Genomic DNA, 23,332 nt, shown 5'->3' with positions numbered 1-23,332 from the left:
GAAATATAAAAAATAGCTCTTTATACGGGAAGGGGTCGAAAAAGTGGTGCAATCGGAGACATTTTCAATAGTGTTCATCTTAGGGCCAAAATTTGAAGGTGTACCAAATTTCATAAAAATATCTCAAAAATTTGCGATATGTAGTTTGAATGCAAGAAAGCAAGACCGACAAATGGATAGGCAAATTTATATTGATTCAGAAAACGTTTCTCGAAACAAATAGAAACACTATAGTTGGACGGAGCCACTCATTATATACCCTGTACCTCCTTATTTCCTTTGATGCATTTATTTATATGACGACAATTTAATGTGAGACTTTATATGGGGAGGGCTTGAAGAAGCGATCCGATCCGAACTATTCTCAATAGTATTCATTCTTGAATCGAAATATAGTGGTATATTAAATTTTATTACACTTAGACCAGCTAGTAAAAGTATAATGAAAGATGAGTCTATTTCAAGTCCTTCTGGATGTTGTGTACATTCGCAGAAACTTAATATACTTGTGGTGGGGTATGATGGTGTAGAGTATAATAATGTCAATTGACTTTACATTTTGTTTACAAGAAACTGTTATTAACATTGTATTTTAATTTCTTTAACATTTTCATTAAAAACTTTTATTTGAAAATAAGTTTTATAAATGAACTGAAAGTCAAACTAAACAACCAACTAAAAAACTTTAGCCTAAAGCCGTACAAATTCAGGAAATAGTAAGGCAAAGCTAAAAATAAAAATTACTTTTGTTTTTCAAAACAATTTTTTCTTTACCATCTTATGCTGGACTAGTGTTTTCATGACAGATTAAAACAAATTCTTTTTCCTTTTTTTTCGCAAAATAATAAGCAGAGCTTTGTGGTTAGAAGTAAGAAGAAAAAAAAGTCATTGCATTGCACCCTAAAGAAAATAGTTTTACTTAAAATCACCGAGTGTTAAAGTTAATTAAAATGAATTTTATCTACATGGTACAACAACAAATTCCACTCTAATAAAAAAACTAAGCTCACAAACCTTTTAAATCCGATTATTTTCAAGTCACAATAGGCCGAATTACCTTCCGTTCTCATTTCCTCATATGCATGCATGCACCGCCCCATATTTCGTGTAGTTATATAATGTATAAAAAGCTTAAAATCTTCTGCATCCTATGAAAATTTTGTTTTCCATTTAATTCTTGATTCAAATAATTGTGCAATAAAAACATAAGGATTAGTATACATTTACGTTTACTAGGTCTTATAATTCTCTCTTTCAATTGCGAAACATTTTGGGTTGTGTCGAGATGTTGTGTTTAAATCTGTGTCTAGGTCACGCATAGTACACCAGATTTGCCAAATACTAGTAACGCATGGAAACATGCATGGGTAACCCCGTAGATTTATACTTCGTTATTGAGGTCCTAAAAAGACATTTCCACTGAATCGGTTTATGCCCAAGCAACCAATTTTAGCGGAGAGAAACTGTTAACGCAGCTAGTAAGTCCCGCTTAGGAATAAACATTCTCTTATCACCTTCCCTTTAGAAAATCGATCCTCGCAGGTAATTTTCCCCTTCGCTTTAAATTATTTTTAACTCCAGAATGTATGAAATAGTTTCCCCTTCCTTAATCGTATCCCCGAGGGGAGCTTGAAGATCGGTTAAGTTGGCTCACGAATTTATCAATTATTGCCAGAAAACCACACAATGCATTACGCCCGTATGCGTTCAGAAAAAGTTATGCTTAGTTAGTACAAAACCGCATAAAAACGAGAATTTAAAATATTTACGATACGATAGTTATCTCCTAGTAATGATAGGTATGAAGATATTCGAATCAAACCGTATGGAACTACTTTCTTGTTTTAACACATATTATATATCTTTACTTTTCTCCTCCTCCAAGTCATTTCCTTGCTTCTTACCAGGTACAGCAATATTTGCTTTAGAACTTACACTGAGAAAATGATTTAAATTTGTCTAGTTTGTTTACATTGGTGCATACGAGTTGGAATAATAAAAATCTTTTAAGATTTTCTTTTCACTTTTCGTATTGCAAAACTAAGTTTAAGCTTTAAAACGATTTATTGGTAATTTTGGTTTGCAAATGTGTCGACACGTTAAACGCCAAAATGCCGCACGAAAATCCGGATTATAAAAGGCATAAATAAATGGATTGATGGCACAATTTACCCAACCTATCCAGGTTAATAATGACATTAACCATTGCTGTACAGCATATTGAGGCAGGAATGGAATTAATAAATAATATATGAAAAATGGCAGCCAACAGATTATGAAACCACCCATTACCATACTTAAAGTTTTTGTAGTTTTTGTTTCACGTTTCATAGTCGACATACGCATTGGCACTCGATGATGATGATGATGATGGTGATTATGTTGGTGTTGATGATGACAATGATGTTTAATTAAATGACTCTGTTGCTCCATTACCGAAGTTAGGCAAGTTTCCGAAAAAGAGCCTTTACTACCACCGCCATCATTGATACAGTAACGCTTAACATCGGACGCTGTTATTTGCGCATCGTTCAGGCAAAAACTCATCGCACGCTTCTTCATATAAATTGAATCTTCATATTTATAATCTTTTGCCGAGCAATGAGTCGCTGCTGCGATGATATCAAATTGAGTTCTTTCCATCCTTTGATGATTTAAATTTTTAAAGTGCTTTAAACTATTCGCTTTACCATTCATGCCATCTAGAACGCAACGTTTCGCCGATAATTCTTGATGATCGGATTCAAAGTGTTCCGATTCCGATAAAAATTGATCATTATCGATTTCATGATCAGCAGTGCGTTCGGAAGTCTAAAAGTAAATGAAATTATTTGAGAAACGTGTTAATTTTGGTCAACAAAGAAGGGTTTTGAATATATTGATCTTATACGGTATGAGTGATGATATCATGATGATGATTATGACGCCCAATAAGCTCTAAGTATAACTCACAACTGGTGCTTGTATAGAGGATTGCGCATTAGTACTCAACAAACGGTCTTGGTGCTTTTCTCGAGAAAGGAGAAGTTAACATTGCACAACGTCCACCTGCAGGATGTTATCCTTGACTATTTAAATGAGCTGGAATATCTGGGCGTCTACTTTGACAGAATCATAATCTGGAATTCTCATTTAAGGCGGCTAACGGAAAAGGCGATCAGAATACCCTTTGCCTGTCAATGCGTTTACGGTAAAACATGGGATAAAAGCACAAAAATGGTCTACTGGTGTTATATCATCACAATCCTTCCCATGCTAACCTACGCAGCTTCGGCCTGATGGCCTCAGGTAAAGCAAAAACGACGACGACGACGTTAAACAAAACCCCACGTCTCGCTTGCAATGGCATGAGTGGGGCGATGAAATCTTGCCCTTGAATGCCACAGGGGCGCTGCTAGGTATTACACCTCTTTCTCTTGCTGTAGAAAAAGAGGCTTGCCAGAGTGCACTTAGACTGCTGAATATCGACAATTTAAAATTGGGATATCTGAAGGATCGTCTAGAGGTATTAAAAAAATTCATGGACGAAACTTTTATCAAAATATAGGACCATTGAGCTGCAAAGCTAGTACTGTCGCAGCAGTTCGGAGTGACTATACCGGCGAGATAGGGTTTGGACGTGGAAGTTTTTGAGCCCGGGGTGTGAGCAAGCAATTCATGCACCGACGGTTCAAAAGTGAAAAGTTGCAAAACTGGGACTGGCTTTGGTGGCCCGAGTTTTCAGAAGGCCATATCGATGGGATATAGTCCCTACATATTCCAAGCAGAAGTTTACACAATCTCCTCGTTTGCCTCTGAACGCTTAGAAAGACAAGAGAGGAGGCAGGAGAGCGCGAATCTTCATTTACTCCGACAGTCAAGGTGACTTAAAGTCCCTAAATAGGCTGGAAAGGAATGATAGCATCTAAGCTCATGCTTCGAAAACTGAATGAGTTAGGCAGGCGTAATGATGTGCACCTAATATGGACACCTGCCCATTCGGGTGTTGAAGACAACGACTAACCAATCACTCACAGAATGTGCCCTATGCATGTAACACGATCGCTGACAGCAAGAAGGCAGAAAGGTAAAGAAAAAGGGAGATGGTGGCCGCAGCCTAGTGGGTGTGCATCCAGTCGATATTGTGTTGTCTGTTTTGGTTAAGCATTCACTAGAACTACGGGCAAAGAAAACTTTACTGCACTACCGCGAATACTGACTTGATAGTCGCGGTTCGAACTTACCCGGCTACTTAGGCTTAAGTTAAATTAGCTTAAGTAGTCCTAATTAAAATAAGTTTGCGTATTCATCACAAGCGCGAATGACAGTGATGATCTAGACTAATCGGCTGAGCTCTACGTTATTTGCCAATTACAAAAGTCAGCTCAATCCGACCAAAAGTCCATAACTAAGGAAGAAAGAATGCAAATGGAATTTTCAGTTTATAAAATGATTTGTAAAATGTCACCAAATCGCATACAAATATCATGGCAAATGCGTACGGTATATACGATTTGCTATATCGTAATCACATACTCTGAATTAACTTAGTCTAGATATTAAAAGATTCTATCAAATCCGGGAGACATGACAGGAAAGATCGTCCTATACTACGAATTTCACAGCTTTATCATACCTGCCTGCTCTTGCTCATTGCAAATCTATTCACTCATTTAAAACGAACACTTCATCAAATTATTAGTTGGAGTTTTTTCCTTTCTTTGCTCGACCATCTATGTACGCGCCTAAGTGCTGCAAAATATTTTTAGAGGAAATGAATCCTAGAATCCTAGAATATGTATTTCTAATAAATTTGTGAAGACAGATAGCGTTGAAGAGATCAGCAAAACTATTTACACTCGTCTCATATACTATTTATAGAACCATTGGTTCATAAAAAATGAATGAAGTGAGCAAAAATGTTTTTTTCTCTTTGATTCAACATACAGGTTACATATTTCGAGATATTTTGATGAAACTTGGTATACGCACATGTTTTGATTCAAGGATGAACCCTACTGAAAATAGTTGGAATCGGCCCAATTTTTTGAGCTATTCCGATATAAGGCCTTCTTTTGAAAAGTCGTGTTTTCAAATGTACATTCAATACTTCCTGCAAGAGTCTACAAGTTTCCAAATTGTTTTTTTTTTGTTGTAAGAAACAAGCTCCGTCCATATACGTCAGTTATGGATATTAAACTATTTAACGAAATGTTGTAGATTTTATGGTGTTTTCATCTATAGGATCGAAGTTTTCAAATAACTTATTGCATGGACACTTTTCTGCATAATCTACTTTCGCGTGACCAAAACTAATAGAAATTGATCCTATCGGTTCCAAGTCTACTCAACCGTTTCACTTTGGTTTCATCTTTAATTTCTTGAATTTCTATACTGTCACATTCAGTTAAAATTTCGCACTCAGCCATTATTTATTACATTTTTTTTTCTTTCTGTACACCATACCCCGTAGTGTACATTCAATGAATAAAAACTTAACAAAAAAAGAAAGGAACGTATTCTACTAAACATAGAAAGAATCCAAGCAAATAAATTCGCGTCATAAGGTAAGCGTTATTATGCGATGACACACAACCATGAAAAAAAAAGTATAATACACAATGTAACAAGAACACCGAAATAAAAAAACACTGCATCGAATAACAAATAAAGCGTAAAAAAGCATATGCGTACATATATATGATGAAGAGGGAGAAAGAGAGTGAGAGAGAGAGAGAAATATAGAGAGACGGAAAACTCACAGCATCTCGTACGATACGTTGGCGACGGGATGTCAACACATATCCAATTTTTAAGTAAACATAAAGCATAACCGTTAATGGTATGAAAAATGAACCCATTGCCGAGAACACCACGTATCCTTTATTTTGATTATAGCGACAATATTTCTTGCTATCCTTCTTATGACGACCCGGCTCGTACCTATGAAATGAATCAATGAAAAGTAATTTATATTTTAATAAAAGAAATGTAAGAACGATACATACTTATATATATTGTGTACATAGTATCCGAAATTTATTAATTTAAAAGTAGACATGATATGATAGCACTAAAGATTTTTCTTCTGATCTACTATGATAGCAATCTTCTTCTTCAACGAGTCAGCAAATCGACAACCCTAAGTAATTGAGTTGCGTGAAAAGCTTCAATTCTTTGCTTGAATCGTAACGAAGTTGGCTTGATGACACTCTATTAGGATATATAAGTTGCGGTTTTTGTTAGTCGTACTTTCAAGTGCTTTAGAATTTTCGCATTTGAAAAATTCTAAAATCACTGGAACATGGAGCAAGCAAAAGGAGAAAGCAAAAAGTTCTTCTGTGAAATTAGCAAAAATGTTGCCAGAACATAAAGAAGGAAGGCTGCCTATTAAAAACCTTATTATAAAGCAACCAAAGAAGAGGGGAAAAATATTCAAAAAGTGACTAATCGATATTCAACAGCTAGGATCGGGAAAATTAGTTAACGAAATCTGATATTTCACAGCCATCACAGAAGTCGTAGAAAGTTTATTTAAGAGATGGAATTCTATTTGAAACCTTTTCACAGCCTTTTCCATAAAACTTTTGATATGCTCTTGTCAGGGTCAGCTTTGTCCATTATTGTGCGATATTTTAAAATGCGAACCTCTATACCCGATAGCAGAAAATTCGTTAAACCAATGGAAAATGTTGGGATCGAGTGCAAGCTTGGTTGTCGCAATCGGATGTGGCTACTTAGAAAGAAAGGGAAATAATTTTATTATTGTTTTGAATAAATAATTAACTTTTCTGTTTTTCTTTCAAAATTCCGACTGCCTTTTTTCTCTACATTCCACCTATCAACACTTGTGGTATGGATATGGGTAAATTTGCACCAATGCTTGCAGCACTCGCTTTGACTTGAGCTAGACCTGGCTTTTATTATAATAATGGATTTGGAATTTAATTATTTAAGTCTATCTGGGAGAGCTATTTTTTTGTTTAATCTATTTACAGGTCCAAAGTTCTTTGTGCGAAAATGTTTGAAATGTTGAAAATGTTGGATTGGTAAAACCATTTTCTCCCTATAAGGAAGTATTATGAAAAAGTAATATTTGTCAATATCTATTGTAGGGTATTTAATAGTCAACTTTGTCACGTAATAAAGTTATGACTGTTTCTTTTTAGAAATTTTGATATGTAATATCTATAAATTAATACTTTTTTTTTCCTCTGTGACTATGCAAGTGGTATGCACTGGTAAAGTGTGTCCCCCTTGAAAGGTGCTGACATTTCAATTTTATTTTACTCAATAAAAACTCCTTGCTTTGCTAGAAGATAGCGATATGAAAGTCTTTTGTAATAAAAACATGTAAGAAAATTACATACGTCTGAGACCGAATATTTCGTACCTACCATATCTCTTAAAAAAAAAAACACATACAAATAGAAAAGAATTTCAATACTATATTATAGTGCGTTGGTGTGGCCGATAGGACCATTCACAAAATATACATTTTTTTTGTTTAATCTTCTGTAGCTGGTTTTCTTTCGGAAGCAGATAGGTTTAGAATTTGCGTGCAACTATAGGCGTGTCCTTCGATTGAATTGGCCCATATTTTATACTAACCTCCGTGCAGAAGTTTTCACAGGAATACATTTACCACAGGAATTACACAGACAGACAGACCGTCATACCAAGATAAATTCAGAATTTAATAGTCATTAAGAATACGTGCACTTTATGGGATCTCTGAAGTTTCCTTGTGGATGTTGCAAACGTTTTGCCAACATAAGTATACCTCACACTCACCCTTCAATGATAGATACAAAAATATCTGAAAAAGTAACTGCACTACTTTACTTACACGAGTGAATAAATGCTGACTCTTTGCATAGAAATTTCCGAAACATATTGACATAAGTGCTAGCTAGCAAATAAGGTGAATGCTGTAATAAATTTCTTTCATTTGATGTGTAACTTTTTTTGTTTTGGGTTTTATGTGAATTTTTTTGCAGGAAATTAAATAAGAGACATTTAAATGCTGACAACATTCTCTTAATTGACTGCCTACGGAGAAGCACCTGCCAATTCCACGTAGAAATGAAAACATTCTAAATTCAAAAAAAGTAATGGGAACTGAAACCACAATTTCTATATCAGAGTTCTAAGAATTGTAAGTACTTAAAACTATCCATAATACTGCAGGTTAATTTTAAAGTAAATATTAAGTTAGTTGTAAGACAATCGAAAATGAAATATTTTTCATTTTTGCTTGTACGGCTTTTTATTATGATACTTACCAACCAAAAAATGGCGGACAAGTGATACAAAGCGCAGTTATCCAGACAATAAATATCATATAGAAAGCCAAGCGTTTAGTGCGTTTATTTTTTGAATAATTTAAAGGTTGCGTTACAGCTAAATATCTGAAATGAAAAATATAGAGAGGTAAACAAGTTGAAGCCGGCAAATATGACTATTAAAAACTCTATTCCAGCTCTTAGGTTAATATAATTTCTTATCTAAGTATGTTCATAGATTATCACAAATTTTTGAATGTTGTCATGTAAACGTTTTGTTCTCACGAGAACGGCGAACTGACGTAGTTCAATAGTAATAACTCTAATTTTCTTGTTGAGGTATCTTCTTGTTCCATTCCGAGGATGTCCACTATGCATGCGAACATGATTAGGAAAGATTATAGATAGAGAGGGATGCAGAAAGGCAGTAGTGTTTGTGAACGTTGGACTTAAAAATAGAGACAGCAGATTTTGAGCTCGACGCGCTCTTTTAGAATATAAGCACTAGTCGATTAAAATGCTTTTATTTCTAACAAAATTTCAGTAAATTAGTCGTTGAGAATATTGCCAGAGATTTTTTTATTCCTTATGACCAGCGACTCATGATATTTCCACTACACGTTTGGGCACGATGATGATCAGGAAGAGAGTGGTGGAAAAAGGGAGTAGTGTTTGTGAATTGATTTAAAAATTGAATTCAGCTATCGTAGGAAAGATCATGGTCCACTTGGTGGTTCCAAAGGCGGTCAGTATGGTTAAGGAATAACGATTCGTGGTAGTGTGTCAAGCGGCATTCAGGTAATTCTGGGACCTGGATTCTGGGAGCCGTGTACCTTTGACTTGAAGGACTTAATTGGTGGAGAAACCTCTTTTATCTCTACAGAACACTCTTCCTAGATATACCAACACGTCCATATTACAGCCAACATTACGGCGATTCTCAAGGGTATCGAAAGTGTTAGACACACTTTCGCCGGCCATGAGCATCTAAGTCTCCAAAGAGGCTTCGACGTACACATGCAAGTTATATTATAATTTTGGCCGAATATGGGCGGTATAAATGGTTAATTTTTGGATAGATTTAAAAAACCTAGGTCCTTGATTACATGTTTCGGCATTTCGAACACATATGCTTTACCTGTTTTAATCGTAAAGAACAAAAAATTTAATTTTGTGATCATGGAAAGGCTTTCTACTATGGATAACTTATCCAATCCTGCAGTCCAAAGTAGAATGATGTAATCCCAAAAAAAGCAAAGCCAAAACTATTATATATATATATATATATGCGTATATATACTATATAAACTATGGCCATGAAAATACTTTTATTTTATAAGAATATTTATATTGGAGGCCGTTCGAAATATAATACAATCTGACCCAAAACTTCGAAATCTTTAGCGACATTTCTTCACTCGACAACTCTTAAAGATGATATTATTTTCTCACATATAACGCATGAAGTAAAACAAATCGTAAAGTAAATGTAATCGGTGCGGTCATAAAATGGTCCGATTCAATCTATTTTCTATAGAATTTATGTTTGATCAAGTCATGGCCTATCAATAAAATATTTTAGAAATAATAGTCCATATGTTGGAAACAAAATTATATGCGCAGATATCAAACGGACAAATGCGTACAAACTTAATGTCGCCTTACACTACGTGTAAGGTGTAACGTTTTATTTGTAATAAATTAAATTGAAACTAAAGTTTAATAAAGCTTCTTCTTCCCACTAACTTTTGTTAAAATAATATTTCAAATGAAATGCTTGCAAACGTCTGTTTGAAATATTGTCAGTTTGGTTAGTCAGACACTTTGGAGCCTTCCGTTCTTTGTCGGCAAAAATATACTGTTGTTGTTGCTGTTGTTGATGTTAGACTTTGTATTGTGACCAAAGGACAGTTTCAATGCAATTTATCAAGTCGTTCATTTAAACACGACATCTGAAGAGGAAGCTTAAGTGAATTAAAGATCCTTTAAATGATATAATTCCTTGCAAAGAGCAAACTAAAAGTAATTGTTACTAAATTGATATGTAATATAAGCGGAGGAGGAGAAGGAATTTATTCTTTCAAAAACAATTACGTGCATAGGTTCATTTTCCAAATCCAAATGAAAATCATCTCTTTAGACATTATGTGTACGTGATATGAACGTTTCTATAAGGAGCAAATGCATGTACAGCTGTATATAAATGCTTCCGTTGACTGGCGGTTTTACATTTTCACAAGAGGAATGAATAACACATTTATCATCTAAGCTTTCTAATTGCAAAATTTGCATGTTTTTGGAAAATAATAAAATTAATTTTAAGCGTCGTTTCACTTTATAAATAAATATGACCCGTTTTCTTTGCCAGTAGTGTAAGTCCATTTTTGTAAAAATATATTTAATGATAACGATGAATGAAATGCTGGAGGTTGTCCTTATTGTTAATTTGACTGAAAGTATGATAACTTTCTCGGGTTTACATCAGGGAATTCCAGTTATTGTGCCTGGTAAATTTACGAGATACTATAAAGCAATTTACTTGCCACACTGCTGCGCAAATTATTGGCTTTAGAGTCCTTTCAGAGTGCTTTGTATAATGTATAATATTGATCTTCATTTGTTTGATCCGTCACTGGATTCTATACGTTTTACCACGGATATGTCATTAGCATAGTAATATGTATGTATTCGTCTTTGTGCTCAACGAACTATTTCGCTGCATAATACTGCAAACCACTATAATTTTTTTTTTTACGTCGTCTTCGCTTTTTTTACCGAAGGATTAGGTGTACATTCATTATGTCAAAACTTTTAAAAGGCCCAGAAGGAAGCATCAGAGAACCCACAAAGTATATATACTCTTACTTAGCAACACATCGTAAATTAATTTGAGCATGTCCGTCTGTTCGTCTTTGTGTCTCTGCCACTGCATAATGTCCGTGGTAAACATTTTCATGACCGCAAAAATGAAGCAATCGACTTCAAGTTCGGCAGAAAAATTAGATGCTCTTGCGCGAAGGTTGTTATTGAAAATGAGCGAAGTTAGTCGAAGGACATGTCTACAGCACCCTGTAAACCGAAAAGACCTCTCTGTTTTAAATAAGTATTGCTTTTTTCCCTACTCATGAACTAAGGCAGATAAATATACAAGCATTTTAATATATATTCTATGGGCGATGCTGTAGCACTTGTACAAAAATGAGAAAAATTGACCACACGTACCGGACAGTATAGGATATCAAAATTTATTTTTTCTTTTTTTACTACCTTTATAACGGCCAAAAAGCTTCATAAGCCCCAAAAAGTATAAAAATTCTTGGTCAGCCTTAAATTCTGAATGCATCTAAGCATGTCCTTCTGTTGCTCGGTCCATCTGCTTGTCTGCGGAACTGTATAATATTTGTGGTTCCCGTTAGCGAAAATGCAGTGATCGCCTACAAATTTGCAAAATAATTTGGAATTTGGGCTTAAACTTTTTCCAACGGCCACACGCCTATGCGACGAACACTTTTATTTTGATAATAGAAAAAACGGTTCGCCTCCATCTCATATCATAGAGTATGAAAATTTAGTTTTTTTAATTTTTCCGCCTTTTTTAGAACCAAATATAATTCTCTTACTTGTTTTTTCTATTACTCACTTCCCATCGGCTGATAAATTTTTGTATGGAGATGATAAAGAAAAAAACAGCTTCCGACTACAAATCTACGTAGTTAACGCAACTGGAAATATAATGAATTCGAAAATGGTCCACTTTCTGGAAAAAGGTAATATATAATCAGTCCATTCGAAGTCATCAAAAGTACGAATTGCTTTGGACTAATATTTTAAAAATGACCCCGTTATAAACTTAAATCAATTTAAAAGTTAAAAGACTTAAAGCGGTGAGACTACACATACCTACATTTTTCAAAACATTCAAAAACAAAACGTTTTGACTACAGATCAACATGGACCGTTTTCTTTGAAAGTGTTGCCAGTGTAAATAGGCAGAAAATAGAGTGCATTCGTCGCGTCATAAAACTGCGAGTAAAGTAAATTAAACTCGATTTCGAAATGAAATTTGGCAAAACAATTCATCGTTTCATACATCATTCTATGCTACATCACCTATGCCTACAAGGACATAGTAAGCGTGTGCGAGTGCATCGAATATCCAAAAGGTCATGGAAGGATACCTTCCATTATAACGGCTGATTCATGGTGGCTGTCCATCCATCCGTCTTATTTCTTGTGTTTCTACAAGTAGCAATTTTTTAGTCATTTTGATGAAATTTGATACAACGGCTTTCCTTCGGCCCAGGGACAAAAGCCTTTTGAAAACGGTCTGGATAGGAACACTTTCTCGATCACTCCCTATATAAAGCCTTGCTTTGAAAAGTCGCTGCACTATCAAAGGAAGTCATGGTATTTGATGATGAGCTCTGCTCCACTATAATGGTTTTACTTGTTTGTATTAATTGATTTTCATCTTCAACTTGCAAGTAGGAGTTTTTAAGATATTTTCACGAAATTAGAATTACTGAAGCGTTTCGGCTTAAGGAAGAAGCCTACTAAAAGTGCTTTAGATGGAATCATTTTTACAATCGCTCCGTTTATAAAACAATTTCAATTTTCAAAATTTTTCGGCAAAAATCGCTGAGTATATTTTGGCGAAACTAGGTATAAAGACACCTTTCGAGCTAAAGGCGATAAGCGAATTGGTTTGGTTCATTTTCAAGACTTTTTTCAATATAAAAATCTCTCTTTGGAGAAGTCGTTATACGAAATAAAATTTGAAATGGTAAGATATTGATTTGAAAAACTTTAACAGGATGGCGCAATTTTTTGCGCCTAGTGGGCAAGCCTGTGTATGGCAACAAAATTTAATATATAATCACTTTATAATAAAAGTAGCTTAGGAATAATAATAATATCTTTAATAAGCTCTAAATTTAGACCACATCAGTTTAAGCTCGAAACTCTCTGTCATATAAAGCATCCCAAAAAGAAGAAAGCATTTCCATGGAAACAAGATTTAAGTGTCGGTATTTTATCACGAAATGTACGTAGGATGTTTAACGTTCGGCCATCCTTTGCTGTAAAATTTTTACTTGTATTTTAATGATTTATGTATTTCGTCTTCTTCTTCTGCAATTTACATAAGTTTAACATTTTATACAAAGCTTTTAGCCAATTGTCCTTACATTTTCTTTTTTTCTTGACTTTCTCTATTTGCATTTGTTTACTTACCGATCTAAGCTGATAACACATAGACTAAGTATGGAAGCTGTGCATAATAGAATATCTAATGAGATCCAAATATCGCATAATATCCAACCAAAACGCCAAGTATCTACAAAAACGAAAAGCGAAAAAAAAAATGACATGAAAAATAAATTAGGAAATTACTGCTGACTTAGGTTTTCATAGATCGAACAAAAAAGATAAGCAAGCGAGGAAAATTCATTAAATTACTTTGTAACAATCTATCCGTCGCCATCAAAGTAAACGTCTATCCCCAATCTTTGACTATTTATGGATTTATGCTCTAACTGTCCGAAAGGTTAAGCTAATATTTTTTCTAATATACTTAGTTTCTAAACGATAGAATGTTATTTCTAGCCAAAAATAGCGAGTTACGAAATTCACTCACTGGATAAGATGAATCTGTCTGGATGCTACCCGAGTTTCGAGCGAAATGCTTGGAAGGTAAAATTTCAAATACAGGTCCACGATGCTTTATCTGTCAACGGTGCTACCGATTGGCGAAAAGATTAACAATAATTCGCAGAATATTTAACATTGATACGTTCTCTAGAAATTGTCATGGAAGAGGAACAGTTTACCAAATTTTTCACTACCAAATAAAATAATTAAAGGATTTTCTGAAAGATCGGATTAAGTTTACATATGAAGTCTTGCATTAGCTGATTTGTCTTGAAGGCGGTTTTGCGAGTTACCCAAAGAGGCAATAATCGTTTGAAATCATGACCGGCAACGACAATTGATAAACGGCGGCTTAGTCTTACGACGTATCACTGAAGCCCAAACACAAACCTTCTTTCCACCGACATAATAGCTTAGTTGTTTCTCCTAATTGCACTAGTTGATATTAGAAGAAGAGGCGGACGACGAACTGACATGCCAGTCTAGCTGGTTTTCCTAATTATGCTAGAAGATAATAGAAGAACCAATCGATGGACGGACAGACATACCAGCACTAGAAGATAATAAAGGAAGAGATCGACGGACGGACCGACATACTAACTTGGCTGCTTTTCCTAATTGCACTAGAAAACTAATTAAGAAGAGGCCGACTGGCAGACCGACATGCTAGCCTAGTTGCTTTTCCTAATTGCGATAAAAGATAACATAAGAACAGGCTGATGGACTTATCGATACACCATGTCAGCTCTTTTCGTTAGTTACCCTAGAAGATAATAGAAGAAGGGGGTGATGGGCTGCTGGTTTTTCTAATAACACTAGGGGATATAATATATGAAGAACTCCTTCGACAAAGCGACATGCCAGCCTAGCTGTTTTTCCTAATTGCACTAGCAGATAATAAAATGAACGATCGTTGAAAGGGCCGACATGCCACCCTTGCTGTTTTTCTAACTACACTAGGAATTAATATAGAATGAGGTCGACGGACAAACCGACGCATAAACTTGGCTGCTTCTCCTAATTGCGATAGAAGATAATATATGAAGAGACCGACGGGCAGACTGACATACCAGCCTAGATATTTTTCTTAGTTACACTAGGAGATAATATAAGAATAGATCGGCATACCAGCCGAGACGTTTTTCCTAATTAAACTAGGAAATAATAATAAAATAAGATGTCAACGCACAGGCCGACTTAATGCCTTAGCTTTTTGCCTAACTTTTCTAGGAGATAATGTAAGAAAAGTTCAGAGGAGAGACCTATACACCAGCGTAGTTCTTTTTTTCCTGTTCAGACTGAATGCGTGCCTGATAAAATCTCCGATACTTATTTCTAGATAAACATTTGTTGTTTTATGCATATCTGCCTCTGATGAATGTAATTAAGACTAACTTAAGAACAAAAGAAAAGTTATGAACTTTTATGAAACTTTACTAATTCGATTATAGAGTTTGCAACAATAATATTATAAAATGTTTAACAAAGAATAACATTTCGCAGTAACCAAAGAGACAACAAACAAAAAAACAAGTCTCGAAGTAAATATGAAAATAATTTTCCAAATAATCAATAGTCTGTGACATGGAAATATATAAACAAATTATTGAAAATTTACACTTAGAGTTGACGAAAATTCTATTTCAACGCAATATATAAAATGATGACAACAAGCGAGAAAACAAACAATGTAACTATCCAACTAATTGCTATGTAAGTAAAAATTTTTAACACTTACGTTTGGTTGCTGCAAAAAAAAAAAAAAAAAAAAAAAAAATATACGACAACATTTCGCTTACGTTATATATTTGTTTAAGGCCTTTATTGCAAAGCTTGAATTATTCTAATGCTTAGTAAATCTCTTAAATTATATATAAAATCTGTTACTAATCTTTGAGTTGAGTTCACACTTCTTGAAAGTAAAGTGAAATAAAATAAATATCATATAAATATCAATAAATATTATCAATATTTACATTTAATTAAAGTAAATTGATTTTCCCTTACCTCACACGCTTTGACGTAGATTTGCTTAAAACGAATTTTAAATATCTATCGCTTAATATAAAGCTTTAAAAAGTTTCAATTCATCAAACACCATACACATAAAATAAGATAGAAGAATACATTTAAAGTTTCTTATGTTAAACGTAAACATTATTCGAAAAAATTTTCAAGAGAGATATCTGCCTATGGCTACTACGCTCTGCTAAGGCTTTGACTATAGCCAACGTACTATCTCTACAATGTAAACCACAGCATCTGTGATCATAAAATAGTTATTTTAAGTTCGACATATGTATCAAAAAACAACCTGAGGGACCTGGATACCCATCACCAGAAGATGAGGAAGGAAGTTCTCATAATGCCCATAAGGAAGCATCAGAGACGCAACAAAGTATATATATATTCTGGAACAGTATCAAATTCTATATCAATTGAAGCATGTACGTCCGTCTGTCTGTCTGTCTGTGTAATGTCTGTTGCAAATATTCTCTCGGTCGTCTATCGACTTAAAATTTGGCACAAATCTTGAAAGTTTTTGCACGCAGCTTGGTATTGAAAATGGAACAAATCGGTCGAAGGGCATGCCCACAGCCGCAGCTAAACTGACAACCCCTCTGCTTTTCAAAATAAATAAAAAAAATTGCTTTTGATTATTATTCATAAACTATAGCTGATAAAAGTGCGAAAATTTAAACGCACATTCTACGGACGATGCTGCAGTACCTGTATAGGAATGGGAAACATTAACCGCGTATACCCATTACTATAGTGTATCAAAAGTTAATCTTCACCGCTTTTATAACGCGCAGAAGCAAGCTGCAAACAGTCCGCAAAGTATGTAAATTCTTGAATAGTATCAAATATGAAATGCATCTAAACACGTCCATCTGTTCGCCTGTCCATCTGTCTGTCTGCGCAACTGTGTAGTACTTATAGTAAACAATCTCCCGTTAGCGAAAATGAATAGGTCACCTACGAACTTGTAAAGCAATTTAAAGTTGACATAAACTTGTCAAAGGAAACGCCCACACGTCTATTTGACAACAATGTTTATATTGAAAATATGAGAAATCAGCCGCGCCTACTCCATATTATAGAACATGAAAATAGGTATGAAAGATTCATGATCGAATATAATTTTCTTACTTATTTTTTATTACTTTTTTCTCTTGTTTTTATTCTAAATTAGTTATGTATCAAGTATTGAACTAACAATAGGAATAATAATAATAACTGACGGGGTGGCAATATTTCTTGTCTACATGACTCTCGAACTTCAGGCGTCTTTAACCACATGGACCTAAGGCATCTCAATAATTCTTACATACATAATTTTGAATGAACTTCCACAAGAAATTTTGGGGGTCCGTCTTCTTCGAAGCCTGTCGGACAAATCAGAATTACTAACAGCAAATTTTTGAACTAACGTTGACCCCTGTTGGACCTTCACTGAGCCAATTTGCCTTGTTGTTACCGTCATAACGGTGTCATGTCTTCTTAAGATTCATCTTTGGAAAAAGTTTCATACCAATTATTTTATATTCATGTCATTAGTAAAAGACACTTCATCGATTCGTTTAATGCTCGGTTTTTTCTCTTTTTTAGCAGTCATTCCGATAAGAGATCTCTTCTTCAAAAAAAAAAACAATTTCTTTTAATTTGTTCCAGTTTTTTTTATCAGCGATGAATATGCCAAGCCATGGATAACTCTTGTCAACCTTCACCTTTTCACAGTTTTAAGGCATTTATTTATTCGTGACTGTCGAAATTTCATCATTCTTCTTGGAAATTGATCAAGCATTTATATATTTGATGGGGTTTTTCAAGTTTGTTTCTGTGCCTTAGGAAGGTAATTTTGATACACCATAATGTTGGGTTAATTTTTTTGCATTTTTGTACAGATGCCACAGCAGCGCCCATAGAATAAGCGTTCAAATTTTGGTGCGATCATTTGTTGTAGTTTATCAGTAATGAACAAAAAACCGGTTTTTTATTCGTTTTTGTTCTCAGTTTACGTAGTGTTCTGGACGTATGCTCCAACTGACTTGGCTCGAAGAATGTTTACAACACACACTCCATAGACGGACAGACAGACTCTTCTGTTTCCTTCTGGACGTTGCAAACGTTTTGATGAAATGATTGTACCCCTCATCCTTCGGTGGTGGGTGTGATAAGAAAATACTAAAATTCCAGTTATACTAGCTATCCCATATATATATATATATATATATATAATATACATCAAAGTTGATTCAAGCTTATTACTAACACAGTGCCATAGATACAAATATTTACTAATATAATTTTTATTTATGCTCACCACAAATCAATTTCAAAATCCGACAAAACTTCGTCCAAGTAATCCCATTGAATTTATAAGATAAACTTCCCACACGGCAAGTGTACCAGCAATAAAAGTAAACCATAGCAAACAGCAGCAACAACAACAAGCTGGACCATCAGACATTGTATTGAAAAATTGCATTTTTTATTTTTAGAACTGACGCCGAGATCGCATAATAAAAATTAAAATGATCATTAAAAGATCGACACGCAATGCGAAGCAGATGACAGACCTCATAATTAGTGCGCGTTTGTGATACCCTAATAAACCAATAATTACGGGTTACTCTTGCCGATTGATATGAATATCAATCTCGCTAAATAAAAATGGCGGATTACTCTCACCAGATAAAATATAAGACGCCCAACTAACTACGTCTACTCTCCGAACTACGAAGGTAAATAGACTTAAAACGACTGATTATTTGAGACAAGAGCAAGAATATTCGTCGATCTAGTGGTACTTCATTGCTACACAAATTTCGTAGCGATTCATTTCTTAACGGAATCGTTAATGAAGATAAAAAATGGATTCATTGTGATAACGTTTCACGTAATGGCTTTTCAAACCGCAGTACGGACCTTTAATCCTAACTTACCTTGAGTCATATTTGACTTCAAGAACTCTAGATGCTTATAAGAGGAAAACAGGCAACTGATCCTTTTGATCAGGATGGATAACAATGTAATCAATGCAGAAATAATAAGTAAAAACACTTTGGTGAGATATAGTTCACAATTTCGCTTAATACGATCCCTATAAAGACTTTTCAAAATAAGGTGTTATTATGGGAAGAAATCGAAAACGTAGTCCGATTCGAACTATTTTCAGTAGCGTTCTTTGAAGGGCCAAAACACGTCATTGCACCAAAATTCAGGCAAAAATTGTGACCTGTAGATAGAAGACAAGGACTTAATATGGACTGACAGTCCCAAGGACAGATAGACCAACGGATAGACAGAGCTACGGGCAGATAGGCTAATGGACAGACAGACCAACGGACAGACAGGCTAAGGGACCGACAGAACAGCGGATAAATAGACAGAGGGACAGACAAGTTTCAATTGACGCAGAAAATAATAAAAAATGACCCTATCTCAAAACCAACTTGGCATTGTTTACATCCCCTCAAACTTAATACATCCTTGTACCACAAGTGGTGTAGGGTGTAAAAACTTAAATTTACTCCAAAGTTTGTTTGAGATTCTTCACTTATGCATCCCTCCTGTTACTCGTGCTTATCTAACTGACATCTATAAAACTTAAAACAAGAAGAAGAAGAGGAAAATCCTGTAATATTTCAAATTCATTTTACTCTCCATTTCGTAAACGCTATGGAAAACTTGTTCTACTCTAGTTTTTTCTTAGGGAACATTCGCACAAATTGTTTTTGTCAAGAATTTCTATGCAATTTGTAAAAATATTGGAATTTAAATAAAAGAAAATATTTGTTCTATATAAATGACTATAAATAATAGTTATTTTTGTGATTTTGGTAACATTTAAAATAACATTTTTTTTCCTTTTTTTTTTTTTGATTTTTAACAATTGCAAACATAGAATTTAAATTGTATAATTTTAAATTTAAATGAACAGAAAAAATATCATGAAAAAGTTTCGGTTAGTTGTTGTTTTTATGTTGTTTTTATACAATATATTTTTAGTTTTTTTTTTTTTTTTTTCATAACAATTGTGTTGACAAGTCTTGACAGCCTTTGGATATAAATATGAAAAAAAAACTACATTTAAATTATTTGCAATAAAAAAGAACAAAAAAATTCGGCCAGAATTTTCTCCCCTTGTTTGGTGACTTTTACTTTTTTTTATAAATGGTTAGCATCAGCAGCGGAATAGGCAAAGCTTGATCAATATTTTTTAAAAAATTATTTCTCTCTATTGTTTTGTTTTTTTGACTCCCATCACCGAAGGATGAGGAGTATATTCATTTTGTCAAAACCTTTGCAACGCCCAGAAGAAAGCATTAGAGACTCCTTGAGGTATATATATATTTTTGATGTGCATCAAATTCTAAATCGATTTTAGCATGTCCGTCTGTCCGTCTGTGTAAAATCTACTATAAGCATTCTCTTGGCCAAAAGAATGAAGCTGTCGAGTTGAAATATTGCGTAAACATTGTGAGGTTTTGCACGCAGGTTGATGTTGAAAATGGTCTAAATAGGTCTAAGGATACATCTACACTACTACGATTCCTTGTCCGTTATTCTAAAACTAGAGCAGAGATATCTACAAGAAACTGAATGCGTATTCTATAAGCAATGTTACAGTACCAGCACAAAAATGTATAAAATTGACCACGCCTACGCAATATTATAAGGTACCAAAACTTCGTTTGTTTTCAATACGTTTATAAGGCGAAGAAGCAAGTTTAAGGAATTCCGTAAAACATGCGAATTCTTGAATAGTTTCAAATTGGGAATGCACCTAAGAATGTCCGTCCATCTGCCCAACCGTGCAGTATCTGTAGTAAATTTTTTCCAGTTTTCAACCAAATTTGCAAAACAACATGAAAATGTCCCAAATCAGTCAAAGGGCACGTCTACAACATTCATACGCCTATGCAACAGAAACTGCCGACACCTTTGCTTTCCCTATTTTCGTGTGTTACTTATACAGTACAATAAAGGAGAAAAAATCAACCACGCCTAGCCAATAATATAGAATATTAAAATTTAGTTTTTTTCTTCTTCTTAGGTCTTTTAAATAGAACGGATGATGGGCATAAAAGTCTCGGTCACCACCGATTTGCTTATATTTAAAAATAATATTTTAACTTACCCTCAATGTAGACGATAACAGCTGGTGGCATAACACATGTACCGACCAGCCAATCGGTGATGGCTAAATTTAGAATAAAACAATTTGTTACTGAACGCAAACGACGTGTTGTTAAAATGGCCAAAATCACTAAAGTGTTACCAACGACGGTAACCAAAATGAGCAGCATTAGTATAGGAACAGCAATCGCTTTATGCCAATCCATTTTTATGATATTTGAAATGATTGAAGGCTCTACACTCTCGCTCGACACATTCGTTAATGTCGTTGTTATAGCTGTTGTTGTCGTTGACATTATCGTAGTAGTTAATGCACTTAGATTGCCATCAAAGTGAAAACTATTAATGTCCCAAGCATCTAATGATGACGATGTCAATGAAAGTGATGATGACATTTCTGATGATACGGTGACAGTATTCGGCTTTGTTTCGTCCATTAATGTTAAAGGTTGGGAATGTGTATGTATGTCATTATTGGCTATGTTTGTAAAGCTATACGAACTAACAGCTACCGCTGTCATCGTAGTGCTAATATGACTGCGCCCCATATGCATTATAGATGTTTGCATTGTTTTGTACTTCTTTGATAATAAGAGTAGTTGCCGATGTGGTACGTTTTGCTGCTTTAAAATCATTTTTTTCCACTCGAGAGTAAAATCATTTTTTCTAAATTTTTCTCAATATTCTCCAATATCCAATTCGTAAAGAAATCTGAAGATCTATAAAAAAAGGTTTTATTAAATCTTATGTTCATTGTGATCATCTTGCAAAAGTGTTATTAATACATTTCCATAAACCCATCGCAAGCGGTAAACGCCTTTTTTTTAAATATTTGACACGCTTTAAATTATGAGGTTGAACACTCGTAGAATTGAATTGAATTGATTTTCAATTGTGTACCTGTCCGTCCTTTTAATGAAATCATAACTACGGTTTCAAAGGTTTGCTCAGAAGAGAAGGCTTTTTTCAGATTTTTGCTTTTTGTCATAAAATTTGTAAAAAGATGTGTGCATACCCAACCCTAAAGGATGGGTGGTATATTCATTTCGTCACAACACCCGGAAGGAAACATCAGAGCCTTTATGTATAAAATTTTTTGGTCAGCATTAAGTTGTTGGCCGATTTAACTAAGTTTGTCTGTCTGCTCTGTATGAACCTTCAGGGTCTTCATAAAGTATATACATTCTTGATCAGAATCAAACTCTAAACCTATTTAATCCTGTCCATCTGCCTGTTTGTCTATGGTAAACATTCTCCTGGTGGCGAAAATCCATCAATCGGCTTTAAATTTAGCACAAAGATTAAGAGTTCTTGCACCTTAGTTGGTATTGAAAGTGAACTAAAGCGATCAAAGGATACGACCAGAGTACAACATAACCTGAGACCACCTCTATTTTCAAAAAGAAAAAAAAGTGTGTTGTTGCTCGTTGCTTATGAACCACAAGAAACATAACCATGAAAATAGTATTTATATTCTATGGATGACCTTGCAACACCTGTGCAAAAATGCAAAAAACCGGCACGCCTACTCACTATTATAGAACATAAATATTTCTTTCCTTTAAGAAAATGTTTGCATAACTCAAAAAGAACTTCCGGAGACTATACAAAGTCTATATGTTATCGAAGGGTGGCGGGTATAAAAGACTTGATCCGGACCCGGTGTTAGTCTGTGTAATTACTCCGCAAATGCTGCCGAAACTCAAAAAATACATTAATTTTTCAACTATTCACGCAGCGCGGTAATACCCACAAAGAAGTAAAGAAAGAGAGAGAAATAGAGTGATCGCGGCCCCAACCTACTGAATGTGCGCCCAATCGGTAAGTGTCATGCCTTTACCAACTCTACTGCATTGAGATTTGAACCCACGGACGCTGACATGGTAGACGCGATATTTTATGGAGATATATAGGGAGTGAACGCATTTCCACTCCGAGCTAAAGTCAAACTGAACGTTCGTATTGGTCAAAGGTTAATCATTTGAAATTTATTTATAGCAAATTGTAAAAGTTTCTAAATAATAAAGACGTTTCGGAATCTAAAATATATGTGTATACATATATATACATATATATATCCATATGTGTATACTTATATATGTGTATATATGTATACATATATATATATTTGTATATATGCGAATGGTAGGCATGAAAAGCTACGGCCGAAACCATTTTCTTGTGCGTTAAAATTTCAATATTATTGTTACTGTTTATTGCATACAAGACATACATAAATACATACAATTGGGCGACTGTAATCTTCATCACCT

General features: G+C 34.5%; 1 protein-coding gene across 1 annotated transcript; it reads right to left on the bottom strand.

Moving 5' to 3' along the window:
* Positions 1–1,152: 1,152 nt before the first annotated feature.
* Positions 1,153–21,505, bottom strand: LOC119639933 (probable G-protein coupled receptor No18). The gene is made up of 5 exons (XM_038037672.1): positions 21,061–21,505; positions 13,497–13,599; positions 8,265–8,390; positions 5,742–5,922; positions 1,153–2,811 (listed from the first exon to the last, which is right to left on the bottom strand). The coding sequence occupies exons 1-5, from the start codon at positions 21,494–21,496 to the stop codon at positions 2,047–2,049; spliced, it is 1,611 nt and encodes a 536-aa protein (XP_037893600.1). The 5' UTR covers positions 21,497–21,505; the 3' UTR covers positions 1,153–2,046.
* Positions 21,506–23,332: the final 1,827 nt, after the last annotated feature.

The sequence above is a fragment of the Glossina fuscipes genome, unplaced genomic scaffold, assembly GCF_014805625.2.
Source record: "Glossina fuscipes isolate IAEA_lab_2018 unplaced genomic scaffold, Yale_Gfus_2 114, whole genome shotgun sequence".
Classification (NCBI taxonomy): Eukaryota; Metazoa; Arthropoda; class Insecta; order Diptera; family Glossinidae; genus Glossina; species Glossina fuscipes.
The sequence above is the reverse complement of the archived record's forward strand: the minus strand, read 5'-3'. Positions and strand labels throughout refer to the sequence as shown.